We start from the raw sequence: 15,451 nt of genomic DNA on the forward strand, positions 1-15,451 counted from the left end.
GGCTCGGAAAACCAGGACACGACTTGTTAAAAACGGATTAAACAATTTTAGCTGCTGATAAAAGTGACAGAGGACACGGATATGGGAAGTGCGGAAGCCCCTACTGTATCAAATCGATATAGGAATAACAGAGAGTTGGCAACTCTGAGGTAAAAACAAGAAACAGCTTCCAGTCCAGCGGGGTCAGGGGGCACAGCTGACTCTTTGGACGGGTAATGCCCCCCCCCCCAATGCCCGCCCATGGCGCCGGGCCTTTCTACAGGTGTTTTTCTAGAGGTAAAATCACACAGAGGAAAAACCTCTATTTACCTCTATATGTGAAAGGACTGCCAAACAAAATGTGGAAAATCTTGCTCTAATTAATTAACTATACGCTTATTAACATTAACTTAGCTGCTTTAGTTTTTTATAATGCTTTTTATATACGTTGTTTTGAAAGAATGGAGACATGAACAATGAAAACTGTAAATCTTTGTTAAAGGTTTTATTGAGAAAACTCCAGCTTTAGTTAGAGTTGAAAGGCGCAAATCTCCACATAAAATACAATAAACAGACAGCAGATTATTTTAATTTATTTGGTGAAGAGGCCAGTTGAGGCTTCCTGGTCTGGAGAGCGGCCTTCTCTGTTCCAGCATTTCATACGAAGACAGTTCTCCACCTCCTTTGATTTATGAGACCGAAGGCTCCATCCAATCCAGATACACAAAGGAGCAGAAACCACCAGAGTCAAGACAGTAATGATAATGAAGACAGGAATGTCAATGCACAAAGGTTCCTTATGCGCAGGGGGTCTTTGGGTGAGTGGCTGGAGGAGAGAGAGAGAATTAAAACATAGTATGAGCAAAGATGAGATAAGCACCAAGTTTTATACTTACAGGCTGAGTGGTGGAGGTTTTAATGCTCGGTCGCTCCTGCTGGACCCTCAGTCTCCATGCAGCAGGGTCTCCTCTCTCTTCAGAATCCTTCTGGACATAGCAGTAATAGTCCCCTTGATCCTCCAGCTGGACCCGCTTCAGGATCAGCGACAGATCCCCCACTGACCGCCAGTCCGGTGACAAAGACACACGGTCTGTGAATCTTCCTCCATATTCGACGTTACCAAAGTGATCCACTCTAATCACACGCTGCCCGTTAGTTTCCCACTGAACAAACTTCACATCCTGAGTTAAAGAGAAGCAGGAAAGTTTTGCTGTTTCACCTTCAGCCGCTGGAATGCTGGAGATAAAGACGACCTTCAGCTGGATGATGCGCATATTGCCTCCACAGATGATCTCATAATGTCCGTTGTCGTTGTAGTTGACATTCTTGAGGAAAATACCCGATGAGGAGATGTTCAGCCGTAAACTGTATTCTTCTACCGGCTGCAGAACTCCGTCAACCGAGGCGGCCATCCGAACAGAGGAGTCATCTCTCAGCCTCCTGACCAGCTCCGCGGTTCCCTCTCCACAGTTAACCTGTGATGACAGCTTCACCGTGTCGCCCAAAGCTGCAGTTACCAAATCGCCTCTGACAAAAGGCAAAAGAAGGAAAACCAGAACAGAGAGAGAGATCCACGCCATGAGGATGACAGCAGGACGGGACGAATGAGGAGAAAGAGAAGCTGCACGAGTTTTAACCCTTAAAACCCGCCCACACATGTGTGGTCAGGTGATCACACATCTTTTCTTAGAAAGAGAAGATGTGTGATCTCCTTTTTCTAAGAAAGTAACACATCTTCGAAGATGTGTGGGCGGAGGAAGCGGTGTGATGTGGTAAACCAGAGGCACTTCACTACATCATGCCAAGATATTTCACATACAGGCTCCTCAGCGCAATGTGGACAGAGGTCTGAATTTCAGTTTGATGTGCTTAATCCGTCCATCCATCTTCCCTCCCTCTAATCCTCTGACACCATTGTCCCTTAGTTGGGTCAGGAGGGTCGCTGGTGCCTATCTCCAGTGAACATTTTGGGCGAGAGGTGGGTCCACCCTGGACAGTTCACCAGTCTGTCACAGGCCAACACAGAGACAGACAGGACAAACAACCATGCACACACACACACACACGCGCGCACACACACACAAACACACGCACGCACACGCACACAAACACACGCACGCACACGCACACACACACACACTCAGGAAGGATTGAGAGAGACCAATTAACCTGACAGTCATGTTTTGGACTGAGGGAGCTTAATTCAGAATCATGCAAATCAAATGTACCCTACTGGACACGAGCTCTTCCTCTGCCTTGTAAAAATAAAAATGCTTACAAAAAGGTGACCTCACATACTTCCTGAAAGGCCACATGTACTGTCTTTCTTGTTTTCAGATTGAATTATGAAGCTCATTTTTCAAAATATAATTGTTATTGTCTTTTCTACTCTCCCGTACAATATTGTTTTATAGCCCGACGCCATGTGAATTAAAAGCTGACTAGTCGTTTTTGAAGTCTCAGTGTTCCTTTTTTTAATAATGCTCCAATCATTTACTTCAGGTTGTTGTCAAGGGCGTAAATCCCATCTCATTATTGGGGGACCATAAACAGGGAAATCTTTTAAGAGCAATTTTTGGGGGGGGCTAAGGGGGGGTCGGCAAAGTTACAATGAAATGTAACGTAAAATGTGGTTCAAAAATGTTTTTATTGTGTTACATCAAAGCTACATCACCAAAAATGACTAGTAAGTAGCAATGAATAACAAAAGTGTTTTTCTCAGGAAACAAACTGTTGAGACCCATAGAAGTCTAACTAAGATTCAAATGTTGCTTAGATATGAGTTTGGTTAAGAGTCACAGATCTAATCTCTGCTACACCTTTACAACAATTTAAGGTTCTGACTAAAAACAAGTTTTAATGAGTGACTCCACTTAATAAAATTCCTCATAAATATTGATTTATTGCAGTGGTTTTCAATACAAATCATGTGTTATTTAAATTATAACTTAAGTTGCTATAAATTTTGTATTTTCTTTTGGTTTTGTTTGTCCATGTCCTGGATGGCTGACAACCTATAGATATGTAGGAATTTAATATTTGGGAAGTATTTTAACTTAAACTTAAGGCTCAGCACCAGAGTTTTCTAGAAAAATATTCAGATTTTATTTTGTGGATTTAAAGGCTCTACGTTGAAGATGGTAAGAAATAAAGGCATACTTTATTTTGTTTAACTGCCAGCAGCAATAGTCCCTCTGCTCTCGGCTCCCATGCTGAGCTATCAGCTAATGGTAATGCTCAGCCGCCTGAGGCTGAGAGGATGATGATGCAATAACAAGACTCTTTTTTTTTCTTTTCCATCACGCTTTGTATTTGTCAGTGAAGTGAAACTGAGTCAGTCATTATACCGAGTCAAAAAACAAGAACAAAATGTGAATAAAATCATTGCATGATTTGCATATGAACATGCATTTCAGCTGTGGGTAAATGAACAAAATTACTAACCAAGTTCTTTCTGAGTCAGCTCTGACTACTGAAACTGTCGTGGTGTGTATGGCAGCTACAGTAAGTAGAACCCTGACTTTCACATGGAGTCACATTGCTGAGTTGGGTTGTTGCGCTGACATAAAGACAAAATTAAATTTCTGTTGATGTGAATCAGATCAAGATTTACAGAATTTCGTCTGTCGTCACAACAACAGAAACTAGTGAGATCTGGACGGACCCTCGGCTCAGATTTCTCAGTGCAAAACAAAAAAGGTAGTTTGGTTGTTTAGAAGATAAAAAAAAAAAAAACTTTGCAGAGACTGGGCTGGCTCGCTTCCCAGTGCCTTTTTTCTTTTTTTTTTTTCTCACATTGCACACTCTAACCACAAGACCTATGTGACATGCTACTCACTCTATTAACTCTACAGGAGTCATTGCTGCTTCATTGACTGTAGAGCACAAGCATTTGGAAGCTGTTAATCTGGGTGGTGTTTGTTTTATTGACCTTGCAGTCCCTGTGGCTCGCAGCTGCAGTGGCTGTGAACAACAGGACACCATGTTACGGAGTAAAGCTTCTTCAAACAAGACGGAGGCACATATGTCTTTTACTGAACCTTTCTGTTCAGTTTTTATTGAAGAGAAAAACGGCAACACACCACACCTGTATAGTTGACCAATGAAACATGATCTATTCCTCCATGTGAAAGTCAGGGTTCTACTTACTGTAGTTGCCATAGACACCACCACAGTTTCAGTAGTCAGAGCTGACTCAGAAAGAACTTGGTTAGTATTTTTGTTCATTTACCCACAGCTGAAATGCATGTTCATATGCAAATCATGCAATGATTTTATTCACATTTTGTTCTTGTTTTTTGACTCGGTATAATATGAAGGAAAGATAATTATTGTAAAATCCTTTGAAGCCTTTGAAAAGAAAATTGTGCAAATGTTGAACATCCTCTTTCTAGTACAAAAAATGGAGAACATAGGGGTGAAAAAAAAAGTCCATATGTTCAAATGCATAATGGCAGATACTTTTAGGACAACAAATAAGTTGCTCTAAAATCTTTAGCAGAAATGTATCACATTATAATAAACTTCACCTAAGCTGATTACACTTGCTAACCATGAAGTAGGCAGCTAACAACTACTAGCTTAATGTATTTAGCTTTTGTCTGTTTTTGCTCCATAGCAAAACATTTTGACCAGACTGACACATGGCACTAAAACAGACAAGATTTCAGTTTTTAAAAAAAAATAAAATGTTTTATTTTGCTAACATGGGCATTATAAAGTGGGACATTCTCAGTAAAGTTATCCAGTCTCAAAGGAAGTTAGGTAATTACTGCCGCGGCCACACGAACAGAGGAGTCATCACGCAGCTTCCTAACCAGGGGTTTCCCTCGCCACACCTCACTCGCGATGACACCTTTACAGTGTCGTCCAAAGCTGAAGTTACCAAATCGGTTCTCACAATCTCCAAAAGAACAAAGAGAGTTATCCCTGACATAACACAGCAGGACAGGAGGAAGTAGTCATGTTTTCCCAGCGCTGCGGCGTTGAAGGTGAAGCAGTGGCAAGTTCAGTCCTGGACTGTTGCACATATTTTTGTGAGCTGGCGGCATTCCAGAAGAGCGACAAAACAACCGTTTCTGTTCAGAGCTGCTCCTCGGCTTTGATAACCCCAGAAACGTGGACACAAAGCAGAAGTGCAAGCGGAAGGTGATACATGGACGCGGTTCTCCGCAAAATTTCACAGTCTTTCTATTTAAATCTTCTCAGTTTGTGTAGGCAGGCTCCCCATCTCGCCAGGCTCACATGGAAGCTATAAGAAAAGGTCATTCCACCTGTAAAAATAGTAAACTCGTTCCTCTCTCATCAAATGTTTCCCACAGCCTTTAAAAACAGCAGTAATCAAACAACTAATAATAATAATAAAAAATCCCAACCGCAGAATTAGAGGCCCATTTTTATGCTCTGCGAATCTGGAACAAATTTCCATAAAACTGCAAAACAGCCGAAACACTGGGCTCCTTTAAATCATGGCTAAATCCCACTTGCTTAGAGCTGCCTTTTATTAATAACTGAATATGATGTGCCACAAAGATCCAACTCTCCCATACACTCCTGCATAGGAAACAAGATACATGCCATTTTAGTCAAAAATCTCTACTGTAGTTCAATGCTTAAATGCATCAACAGATCTGAATTACAGGGAATGGCTTGTTACCCAGTCTCTGCGCAACTTTAGGACCCCCTGAGGAGGTAAATCAACTGTTTGCCTCTGGCATATGGGAGCTTAAAGGCTCCATGACTTCATTTGTTATCTGATTAAGTTGGTAATTGATTAACATTTAGGTACACACGAGGAACACCAAAATTTAATTTCTAGGTGCCAAGTTTACCCATTGATATTCATCCATACATCCTCACTCCTAGTGGGATCAGGAGGGGTGTTGGTGCCTATCTCCAGCGGCCAACAGGTGAGAGGTGAGATACACCCTGGACAGGTTCTATTGCAGGAAAAGACAGACAGACAGGGCAAACAACCATGCACACACCCCTAGGGAGAATTTAGAGAGACCAATCGACCCATTAGTATGAAAAAGAAAAAAAAAGTTAAACAAATTGTGATGCACCAACACCTGGTATTCCTCATCATTCCTCTCAGTGTTTTCAGACTAATAGCGCAATAGCTTATCTGCAAATCAAAGTAGCCACAGGACTTGATCTTAGTTTTGTTTTTACAATTGCCCAGCTTAATATTGAGACTCCACAGTGAGCTTGGCATTAAAAGATGAACACAGAAAAGTACCTGAAGGCCACTGCTAGGTAGTGAACTGTGTATCATGCAGTGGGCCTGTTTGTTTTCTAGAGGGTTTCAGAACCTCGTTAAAAAAGGCACAGCATGTTAAGATGCCTGAAATACCAAAATGGTGGAAGATCACAAAATGTGAAGCGTAGTGATCAAACAGGGTTTCAATTGTGTGTTGGGGGAAAAAATGATTTCCTCTAAATTGCTTGCGGACTCGCATTGTGTGTTGTTTTTTTCCCCCTCGCATCATGACAAAGAAAAAAAAAACATTATTTAGAAACAAAGTCAAACGTGAGGGTTTATGTTAATGATTAGATCTGGTGACACGTTGTGGTCAGTTACCTGCTTTTCAACAAATTCACACAAGAACTGTTGACTTCGGCTTGGACGTCTGCTGACCGATCCAGACACACAGATATGGTCGTACACTAAATCTGGATACTTTGGTCTGCCGGCAGAGGAAACCTTACGTAATGTAAAACAGGGATGATAAGCGGTTGTGTTGCATAAAGCGACCAAGAAGCTCTGGCGGTTATGCCATATTCATCTCCTCCAGAAGAACATTCAAGTACCCATATATGGAGTTATTTCTCCAGCTTTAGCAGACTTGGTTTCAACCCACCCACAATAGGGTGAATGCTAACCTTCCTGGGTTGTGCATAGTAACCTTCTTCCGTGATTGTTGCTCTTCTTAAACACAGCATTTTCTCCATGAGAAAATAAACCAACAACAAAACAACAACCACATACAAAAAAAAAGAAAATCAGAGTGCGCTAAAACACCAGTTCATTCATAATACCTTAGAAAAAAACAAAAAACAAAACAAAAAACCAAAAAAAAACCTCAAAAAAAAAAGGTGAGCTATCATTATCAGCCTGCAGAGAATAGACTTTAAAATATTGATGTTAGTTTATAAATCACTGAACGGTTTAGCACCACAATACCTTAAAGATCTGTTATTGCTGTACCAACCGTCTAGACCCCTCAGATCTTCTGGTTCTGCTCTGCATCCCCAGAACCAGAACCAAACGAGGAGACAGAACCAAACGAGGAGAAGCAGCATTCAGCTTCTATGCACCACAAATTTGGCGCAAACTTCCAGAAAACTGTAAAACAGCTGAAACACTGGGTGCCTTTAAATCTCAACTTAAACCCACCTGTTTAGAGTTGCTTATGGCTAAATTAGGGTTAGAGTGCGGGTTTTTGATGTTTCCATGTTTTTATGTCTTTAATATTTTTAATTTCTTTTTATTTCTTTTCTACGTTTTAATGATGTAAAGCCCCCCGGAAAACAGTCCCAGTTAAACGACGTTTAACTAAAGTCCCACGGGGTTTAGAGTCCCAGTTGACGGCGTTTCAACTAAAAACCTAGAGGTTGGAGTCCTGGTCAAACGGTGTTTTTGACTAAAGTCCCAGAGGGTTAGAATCCCAGTTAAACGATGTTTAACTGAAGATCTAAAAGGGGTGCGGGTTTTAATGTTTTTATCTTTTTTTAAATCTCTTTCTCTTTCTCACTGTTTATTCAATGTCACATGCTGTTTTTATTTTAATTATGTAAAGCACTTTGAAATGCCTTGCTGCTGAAATGTGCTATACAAATAAAATTTGATTGATTGATTGCATTAAAACATTTTGTCCATTTGTCTATCCTTGTATGCTTTTATTAGCCCTACAAACAAGCATCATGGGAAGATGATTCTTTGCACTTTTACGAAGCAAACTTCCTAATTAAATCCTAAATATAGCCTACAATTTCATCAAATTCTTTTATTTAATTCTGCTGAAATTATTAAATAAAATCTAATAGCAATGTTATTCTCAATAAACAAATACTGAAGCTTTATATCTATGTTACAATTCAAGCACATAAAGGGGCCATAGACCTTTAGTAGACCTCTTACAGACATTTTTTAAGCAGACCTAGACACGGTTACAGTAATCAACTAAACTTACATACATATATGTATGTAAGTTTCCCTCTTGTCCTTCTGGCTCCGTTTCTTTCCCTACATTCTCCCTTCATCAAGGGAAAGAAAATGCAGCTCTGAGCACACTTGTTTACAGCTGCCTAACCAGTTTCCCTGTTATTCATCACATATTCCCGTCTGTCGCTCTCTGTTTCTAACTTTCTATACGTCATACTGCAGGCGCTGCACATGTCTGAATGAGTCATGATTTATGTCCTTGAACAGTTTGCTGATGTACAGCTGATGGGGTACAAAGCAGTTATAGTCAATGTTTTATATCATTTTAATTCTGTTAACAGAGATAGACGAGGCAGCTAAATGGGTAAAAACTACATGCAACATATTTGCTTATGTGGTTACCTGAGTGATTGCCGTAAATGTTGCAAATGGGCTTTTTAGTGGCTTTATAAATAAAGGTGCCAGAACTTCATCTCTGAGTGCTGCGGAAGTCGCCCGTTTAGTTTTGTTGGTGCACTGCCAGTTTGTCTGTTCTCAGAAAAGAAGCAGCAAAATACAAGGACAGGGATGATTAATGGTGAGTTTCCTCCCACTTTGGGTTTAGCTGATAAACAGGGCTGTGCAGAGGCCACTAAAGGGGCAGGTGCTCAACAACAAAAAAAAGGGCACATCTAATCGCATTCTAGGACAGAATATTAACAAAGCCACTCAGCTGTCAGAGTTTAATAAACAATGATAAATTACAAAAATGTGACATACAATCAAACCGAACGATCATCTCTATATAGAGCATAACACTATGCCTATGTAAGATATTTTATTAGTAATTTCTTTCTGCAGGTCTATTTTGTTATAGGAAAGTATTGCAATATTCAAACCCGCAATTTAGCAAGATATGTAAATCAGAGCTGGACCACCAGACATATTTTGTCTTTACAGAATTACACTATTTAAAATATAAACAAGGGCACAATGCAATCTTTTACTGTACTGTAATCTATAAAACAAAGAGCTGCCTGTTTGTTACACTTGCAGTGAAGATGAAGATGGTCCATTCAGGAAAGCAGAGCTGCATCAAACTTTAACGTGGAACTGCAGAAAAAAAAACAAAAGCAAAAATTGAATTGTTAATGCATGTCACCATGAGAAAAGCCTACTGAGTTTTGCTTAAAAAAAAACTTTTTTAAACATTTAAATCACGCATTTTTGACTCATGAAGTTAACTTTTTTTTTTTGCAAAACAAACTTATTTGCGCTTGTCATAAATCTTTTCTTGCTATTCTACGTTTTTGTTTGTGACTCAAAGTTTTGCTCATTCTGCATGACGTCTTGAGCAGGGCCTAAAATCAAAACAAAAGATTTCTGATGTGTGCAAATAAATATTTATGTTTGGTAAAAATGAGTTAATTAATTAAAAAAAGTCTTTTAAACAAAACTTTGTTTTTTTAAAGGAATCATTATAATCATTATCATTGTATTTTACTTAACTGAGGTTAGTTTTTTTTTTCCCACTGAATAATTAGTAAACAAATTTAACTTCACACTCTGCAAACCAGACCCTAAACTTAAAGTCTGGGTTGAGTTTTTTTCCCTTCATTAATGACACTTTTATTACATTCATTATATCTATCATGGTAATTCAGGGTGAGTTATTTTTAATTCTAAATGAATATCCTTGTTGGACAATTATTTAAGTGTTATTCTCCTTCAAAATACATTTACCTAACGCTGGAATAAATGAAATGTACATTATGCAGTAAAGGAAATTAAAAGATCGGACATATATCCATTATGGAGATGATCGGTTTTGGACGGGCGATGTGCCCCTATTGCATAATAAATACTAAAGAATGACTGATATCATTAACGATACAGGGGAGAAGCTTTTTAGCTATCTTGCTTTGCTAGCAAAGTCGTTAGCTAGCAGCTAGCTAATAGCACAACAATAAACTTTAACGTTTATTGTTGTGCTATGAGCACAACAATAAACGTTGTGCTAATAGCACAACGTTTATTAGCACATATCATACCTATCAGGTATGATAGGTTTGATAGGTTTCTATCATACCTGTATGATAGGTATGATATGTGCTAATAATATCATACCTATCATACCTGATAGGTATGATATGTGCTAATAAACGTTGTGGTATGATAGGTATGATAGGTATGATAGAAATACCTATCATACAGGTATTTCTATCTGTATGATAGAAATACTGAATTGATAGATAAGAACAGTTTTTCCTCACCTGGTTGTCTCCTCCCCTCAGTAGTTCTTCAGAGAAATTCAGACGCAGAGGCCCGTCAGTGTCTGTTGTATTTCATTACCTCTCGGCTTAAACCGCGACTCTGAGCTGAAGCAGAAACGATACTTCAACGTTTTCCATCATCTGACAAGTAGCAAGTCTACTCCACTTTATTCACCAAAAACGTTTTTTATAATTCACCAAAAACTGTTCTGTAATCTGGAACGTTCGCTACGTTGAGCTCCAGTTAGCCGCCTTATCGCACTGCGCGAGAGGCAACTGCGTCATGCGTCACGGGCAAAAGGTCAAAGGTAACAAGGTGACCGATTTATTGTTATACAAAAAAGAAAAATAATTTTAGCACATGTTTTTATGTGTCACAAGAGGGCTTAGGAAATAATAATAATAATAAAAATAAAAAAATAAAAAAATAAAAAATTTGACCAAAAGTGCACTTGGGAGCAAGGAACAAAAAGGGCAGGTGCTCAAGAACCCCCAGCTCCCCCCTCTGCACGTGCCTGCGTATATCCCTTCATCGTTCTTGTTTTCACTTTGGATTATTAAGCCTCCTTTTTATCATCGTAACTGTCTTTTCATAAAATATTGTTTTATAGCCCATTGTCATGTGAATTAGAAGCTGGCTCGTTGTCTTTGAGGTCTCATCGTTATTCGTATTTCAACTGCCAACATAAACACTGATTTTCCCTCTGGTCTTTGCTCACTTACTGACACAAGCACACGAGCTGGGTAGATGAGGTGATGATGCAATAAGAAGAGGCAGGAGGGTAAGGGACCAGCAGGCAGGCAGAAAAAAGAAAAAAAAAAGAAAAGAAAGTAAGACAGAATATTGGGTCTTTATAGCAGGTCACTAGAGACTATCAACTTTGCAAAATGGCACACTCTCTTGGTTGCCTCTGACAAGTTGTCACCTTAGTGACAACTGGTACCTTTAGGCATCTCTGAGATCCTTTCAGCCACAAAACGAAAGCTGCTAAGCCGGCTTTTGTTCTTCCACACGTGCCGCACCTTTGATTCTGCCACAGCCTTGACTCCCTTCAATTTTATACATTTGGCCTGAATGTTTTAAACCTAAATATATCTGACATCGTTGCTACTATTTAGTTTTACTTAAAATTTCATCTTAGAATTTATTAACATTCTGATGTGGCTGCTAACTGGAGAGCTGTGTGCAAACAAATGCCATCCTCATGTTTGATGTTTTATTGTGTGAGACGTGACTCAGTCCATGTCCCTCACACTTGCCAAGCAGAAAATGGTGGACACAAGTTTATTGCTTATTTACATGTTGTATTTGCATGATAATACCTGTTGTTTTACTAATGAACCAAAAGCAAAGAGTATAACATAAAAAAAATACAAGATTGAACCCAACAACAATAAAATAATTTAAGAGCCACATTTTCAAGATGAAGGCATCTTCTAAGTGCTTCATACAATACTTCCCACCTTTAAATAATTTGTCTGCTCCTGATCTTTAAAAAAGTGAGGGAGATCTTTATTTATGTCTGAGAGTTACAGCTTAAAATGGATGAAGAGTCAAGACACTGCACAGCATAAAAAACGGGTTTCCCAGCCAAAACGGGAGACTTGACAGGTATGTCATGATGGTTGTATGACCAGCAACCCGTCTACTTGATATTTGCTTCAGTATATAGGCTAGATGCTTTTTACGCCCTCGTACAGTTTCACACAATCGCAGCCTAATTTACAATGATACCACAAATAAAGGAGAGCAGCAATAAGGTCACAATGAGAACCCAAGTGGATATCTGCCAAGGCTGAGTTTGCTTCAGAGGAAGAGAGAGAGGGGGGAGTTTACAGAGACAGTCAGACTCACAGAAGGTTTTATATTTGGCCTAGAGATGAAACCAGGTTCATAGAACCACTGGTGCTGCTGTGATGGTGATCATCTTATGTGACTTTTTTTCTCAGTGACGGTCAGCCTACCAGCAGCAGGAGTTCCTGATTTAGAATGTGCTTTTACCTCTTAGAAAAAAAACACAGAACTGAGCTATTTCCTCTGACTAAAACCCACAAGACCTCTGTGTGTGAGAGTGCTGACAAAACAAAAATAAGGAAAATCTTGATCTAATTATCTACCTGCTTATTAACAGTAACTTGGAGCAGCTGCTTTAGTTTTTTTTAGTATGTTTTATAAACATTTTGAAAAAATGGGAGACGTGAATCATGAAAACTGTAAATCTTTCTTAAATGTTTTATTGAAAAACGCAAATCTCCACATAAAATACAATAAACAGACAGCAGATTATTTTAATTTATTTGGTGAAGAGGCCAGTTGAGGCTTCCTGGTCTGGAGAGCGGCCTTCTCTGTTCCAGCATTTCATACGAAGACAGTTCTCCACCTCCTTTGATTTATGAGACCGAAGGCTCCATCCAATCCAGATACACAAAGGAGCAGAAACCACCAGAGTCAAGACAGTAATGATAATGAAGACAGGAATGTCAATGCACAAAGGTTCCTTATGCGCAGGGGGTCTTTGGGTGAGTTGCTGGAGGAGAGAGATATGATTAAAACATATATGAGCAAAGATGAAATAAGCACCAAGTTTTATACTTACAGGCTGAGTGGTGGAGGTTTTAATGCTCGGTCGCTCCTGCTGGACCCTCAGTCTCCATGCAGCAGGGTCTCCTCTCTCTTCAGAGTCCTTCTGGACATAGCAGTAATAATCCCCTTGATCCTCCAGCTGGACCCGCTTCAGGATCAGCGACAGATCCCCCACTGACCGCCAGTCCGGTGACAAAGACACACGGTCTGTGAATCTTCCTCCATATTCGACGTTACCAAAGTGATCCACTCTAATCACACGCTGCCCGTTAGTTTCCCACTGAACAAACTTCACATCCTGAGTTAAAGAGAAGCAGGAAAGTTTTGTTGTTTCACCTTCAGCCGCTGGAATGCTGGAGATAAAGACGACCTTCAGCTGGATGATGCGCATATTGCCTCCACAGATGATCTCATAATGTCCGTTGTCGTTGTAGTTGACATTCTTGAGGAAAATACCCGATGAGGAGATGTTCAGCCGTAAACTGTATTCTTCTACCGGCTGCAGAACTCCGTCAACCGAGGCGGCCATCCGAACAGAGGAGTCATCTCTCAGCCTCCTGACCAGCTCCGCGGTTCCCTCTCCACAGTTAACCTGTGATGACAGCTTCACCGTGTCGCCCAAAGCTGCAGTTACCAAATCGCCTCTGACAAAAGGCAAAAAAAAGATAGCCAGGACAGAGAGAGAGATCCACGCCATGAGGATGACAGCAGGACGGGACGAATGAGGAGAAAGAGAAGCGGCACGGGTTTTAAAGATGTGGGCGGAGGAAAGATGGGTGTGGAAAATGCAATGTGACAGACTTTCACGCTACTTTCTACTCTCCTGTTCCCAGTCTATCTTGAATCAGGACCCTGTTGGTCAATGGAACGACGATATAAAATTGTGTCTGATAAAATGGGTTGTACACGCATTACGGGCCAGATAAAAAACACGTTATGAAGGCGATAAGCTGATAAGAACCAAATAAACAATGTATTTCTCAGTAAAGTTCTCCAAACCGCCAAAAAAAAAAAATAAAAAAAAAATAAAAATTAAAAATGATTAATTTGGAGCTCAACATCTGAGCCACATGGTTAATGTGTGGAACCTGCGTTATAGAGTTCTGACAAGCAAACCAAGAGAAGCGTCATGTAAATTAATAAATAGAAATCCCTCTGTCAAGGAGTACTTGTTGAAATTTAGGAAATATCTATTTATAGACTGTTCTCTGTGTGAGTCTGTATGTTCGAGAACTGCCACACTACTGCCACCTTCTGGGAAGAAGTCGTCCATCATGCCTAAAGGAAGGTTTGCTTACATGTACTCTTTGGATTCCCTGAAAAAACAGAAAGAACTTGATAACACTCTTAGGTAAAGACCACATAAAATAACCTAAAGTGACTTATTTTGTTTCGTCTTTTCTGGTGTTTCAAAAAGACTCTGAACAGTGTAAACACCCCAAACTCCAACACCCGTTAGAACACTTTATTTATGCACTTTATGTAATGTTTCCACATCCCCTTGGCTTCTATTTGTGTAAATGTGCATTACTAACTGTCATGTATTAATTATGTGACAATTAATCAATACAATACAATACAATCAATACAATCCTTGGACTTTGGTTAAGATGACAAAAAATGACTAATCTTTTTAAAAATACATAAAATATTAACACAAAGGTTTTTATTTGTGAGAAAACATGATATTTTTCTTGTCATTATATTTACTAATATGCTTTCTTCCCATAATTTTTCACAAATAACATTCTTTTTTTGTTTAAACCTCTTGTTCTTATAAACATCTTAATGTTTAAATAAGCCTAAAAATAAAAATAACAAAATAAAAGTAACATTTTGGCTGTTTTGAAATCACAGTAGACATTCATCATCTTTGAACGGTAAAGGTTGCAGCTTGATTCAGGACTTTACCGTGAATTTAAATCTCACTCTGTGCATATGAAGTCAGTTTTAAGCTTCTGTGTGTCCGTCCTTTTTGTTTGGATAATCAGTAACCAGTTTGAACATCTTGAATGTCTTTCAAATGCAAAGAAGATCCATTCAGAGCAAACACAGCATGAATCATGTCATAAATGCTGTCGTCAGACAACCAGTTAAACATAATGTATTTCCGTGTTGTACTGTTTTAACCAGACTTAGTCTAACAAAACACTTGCAGCCAGAGTCCTGACAACCAGAACAAAGGATCATGACAAACCAGAACTGCAAATGCTTGCATGTTTCATTTACGGCCCTTTTGAAAGATTATTATTTTGTCTAAACTTCCAGCTGCGCCCTGCTAAGCTGCTACATCTTCCCTATAATCACACTCTTCAGTATTTAAGCTCATGGAATTAGACTTTTCTTTGCTGGATTTTCTCCCTCACTTTGCTAGCTATTTATAAATAGTGTATACACTATATAAAAAGAGTGTAGCTTTTATGTATCTTTTGCCATTTTTGAAGTAAAACTGCCAAAGTGTAAAGTAAT

At 39.3% G+C, this 15,451-nt stretch overlaps 2 protein-coding genes across 2 annotated transcripts; both read right to left on the reverse strand.

Moving 5' to 3' along the window:
* Window positions 1–549: 549 nt before the first annotated feature.
* Window positions 550–1,595, reverse strand: LOC103480245 (uncharacterized). Its single transcript, XM_008435127.2, has 2 exons — window positions 876–1,595; window positions 550–805 (listed from the first exon to the last, which is right to left on the reverse strand). Exons 1-2 carry the CDS (start codon window positions 1,557–1,559, stop codon window positions 572–574), a joined length of 918 nt encoding a protein of 305 aa, XP_008433349.1. The 5' UTR covers window positions 1,560–1,595; the 3' UTR covers window positions 550–571.
* On the reverse strand, window positions 586–13,665 carry LOC103480269 (uncharacterized). Its single transcript, XM_008435160.2, has 3 exons — window positions 12,996–13,665; window positions 12,657–12,926; window positions 586–658 (listed from the first exon to the last, which is right to left on the reverse strand). Exons 1-2 carry the CDS (start codon window positions 13,509–13,511, stop codon window positions 12,693–12,695), a joined length of 750 nt encoding a protein of 249 aa, XP_008433382.2. The 5' UTR covers window positions 13,512–13,665; the 3' UTR covers window positions 586–658; window positions 12,657–12,692.
* Window positions 13,666–15,451: the final 1,786 nt, after the last annotated feature.

This window comes from Poecilia reticulata, linkage group LG18, assembly GCF_000633615.1.
Source record: "Poecilia reticulata strain Guanapo linkage group LG18, Guppy_female_1.0+MT, whole genome shotgun sequence".
NCBI lineage: Eukaryota > Metazoa > Chordata > Actinopteri > Cyprinodontiformes > Poeciliidae > Poecilia > Poecilia reticulata.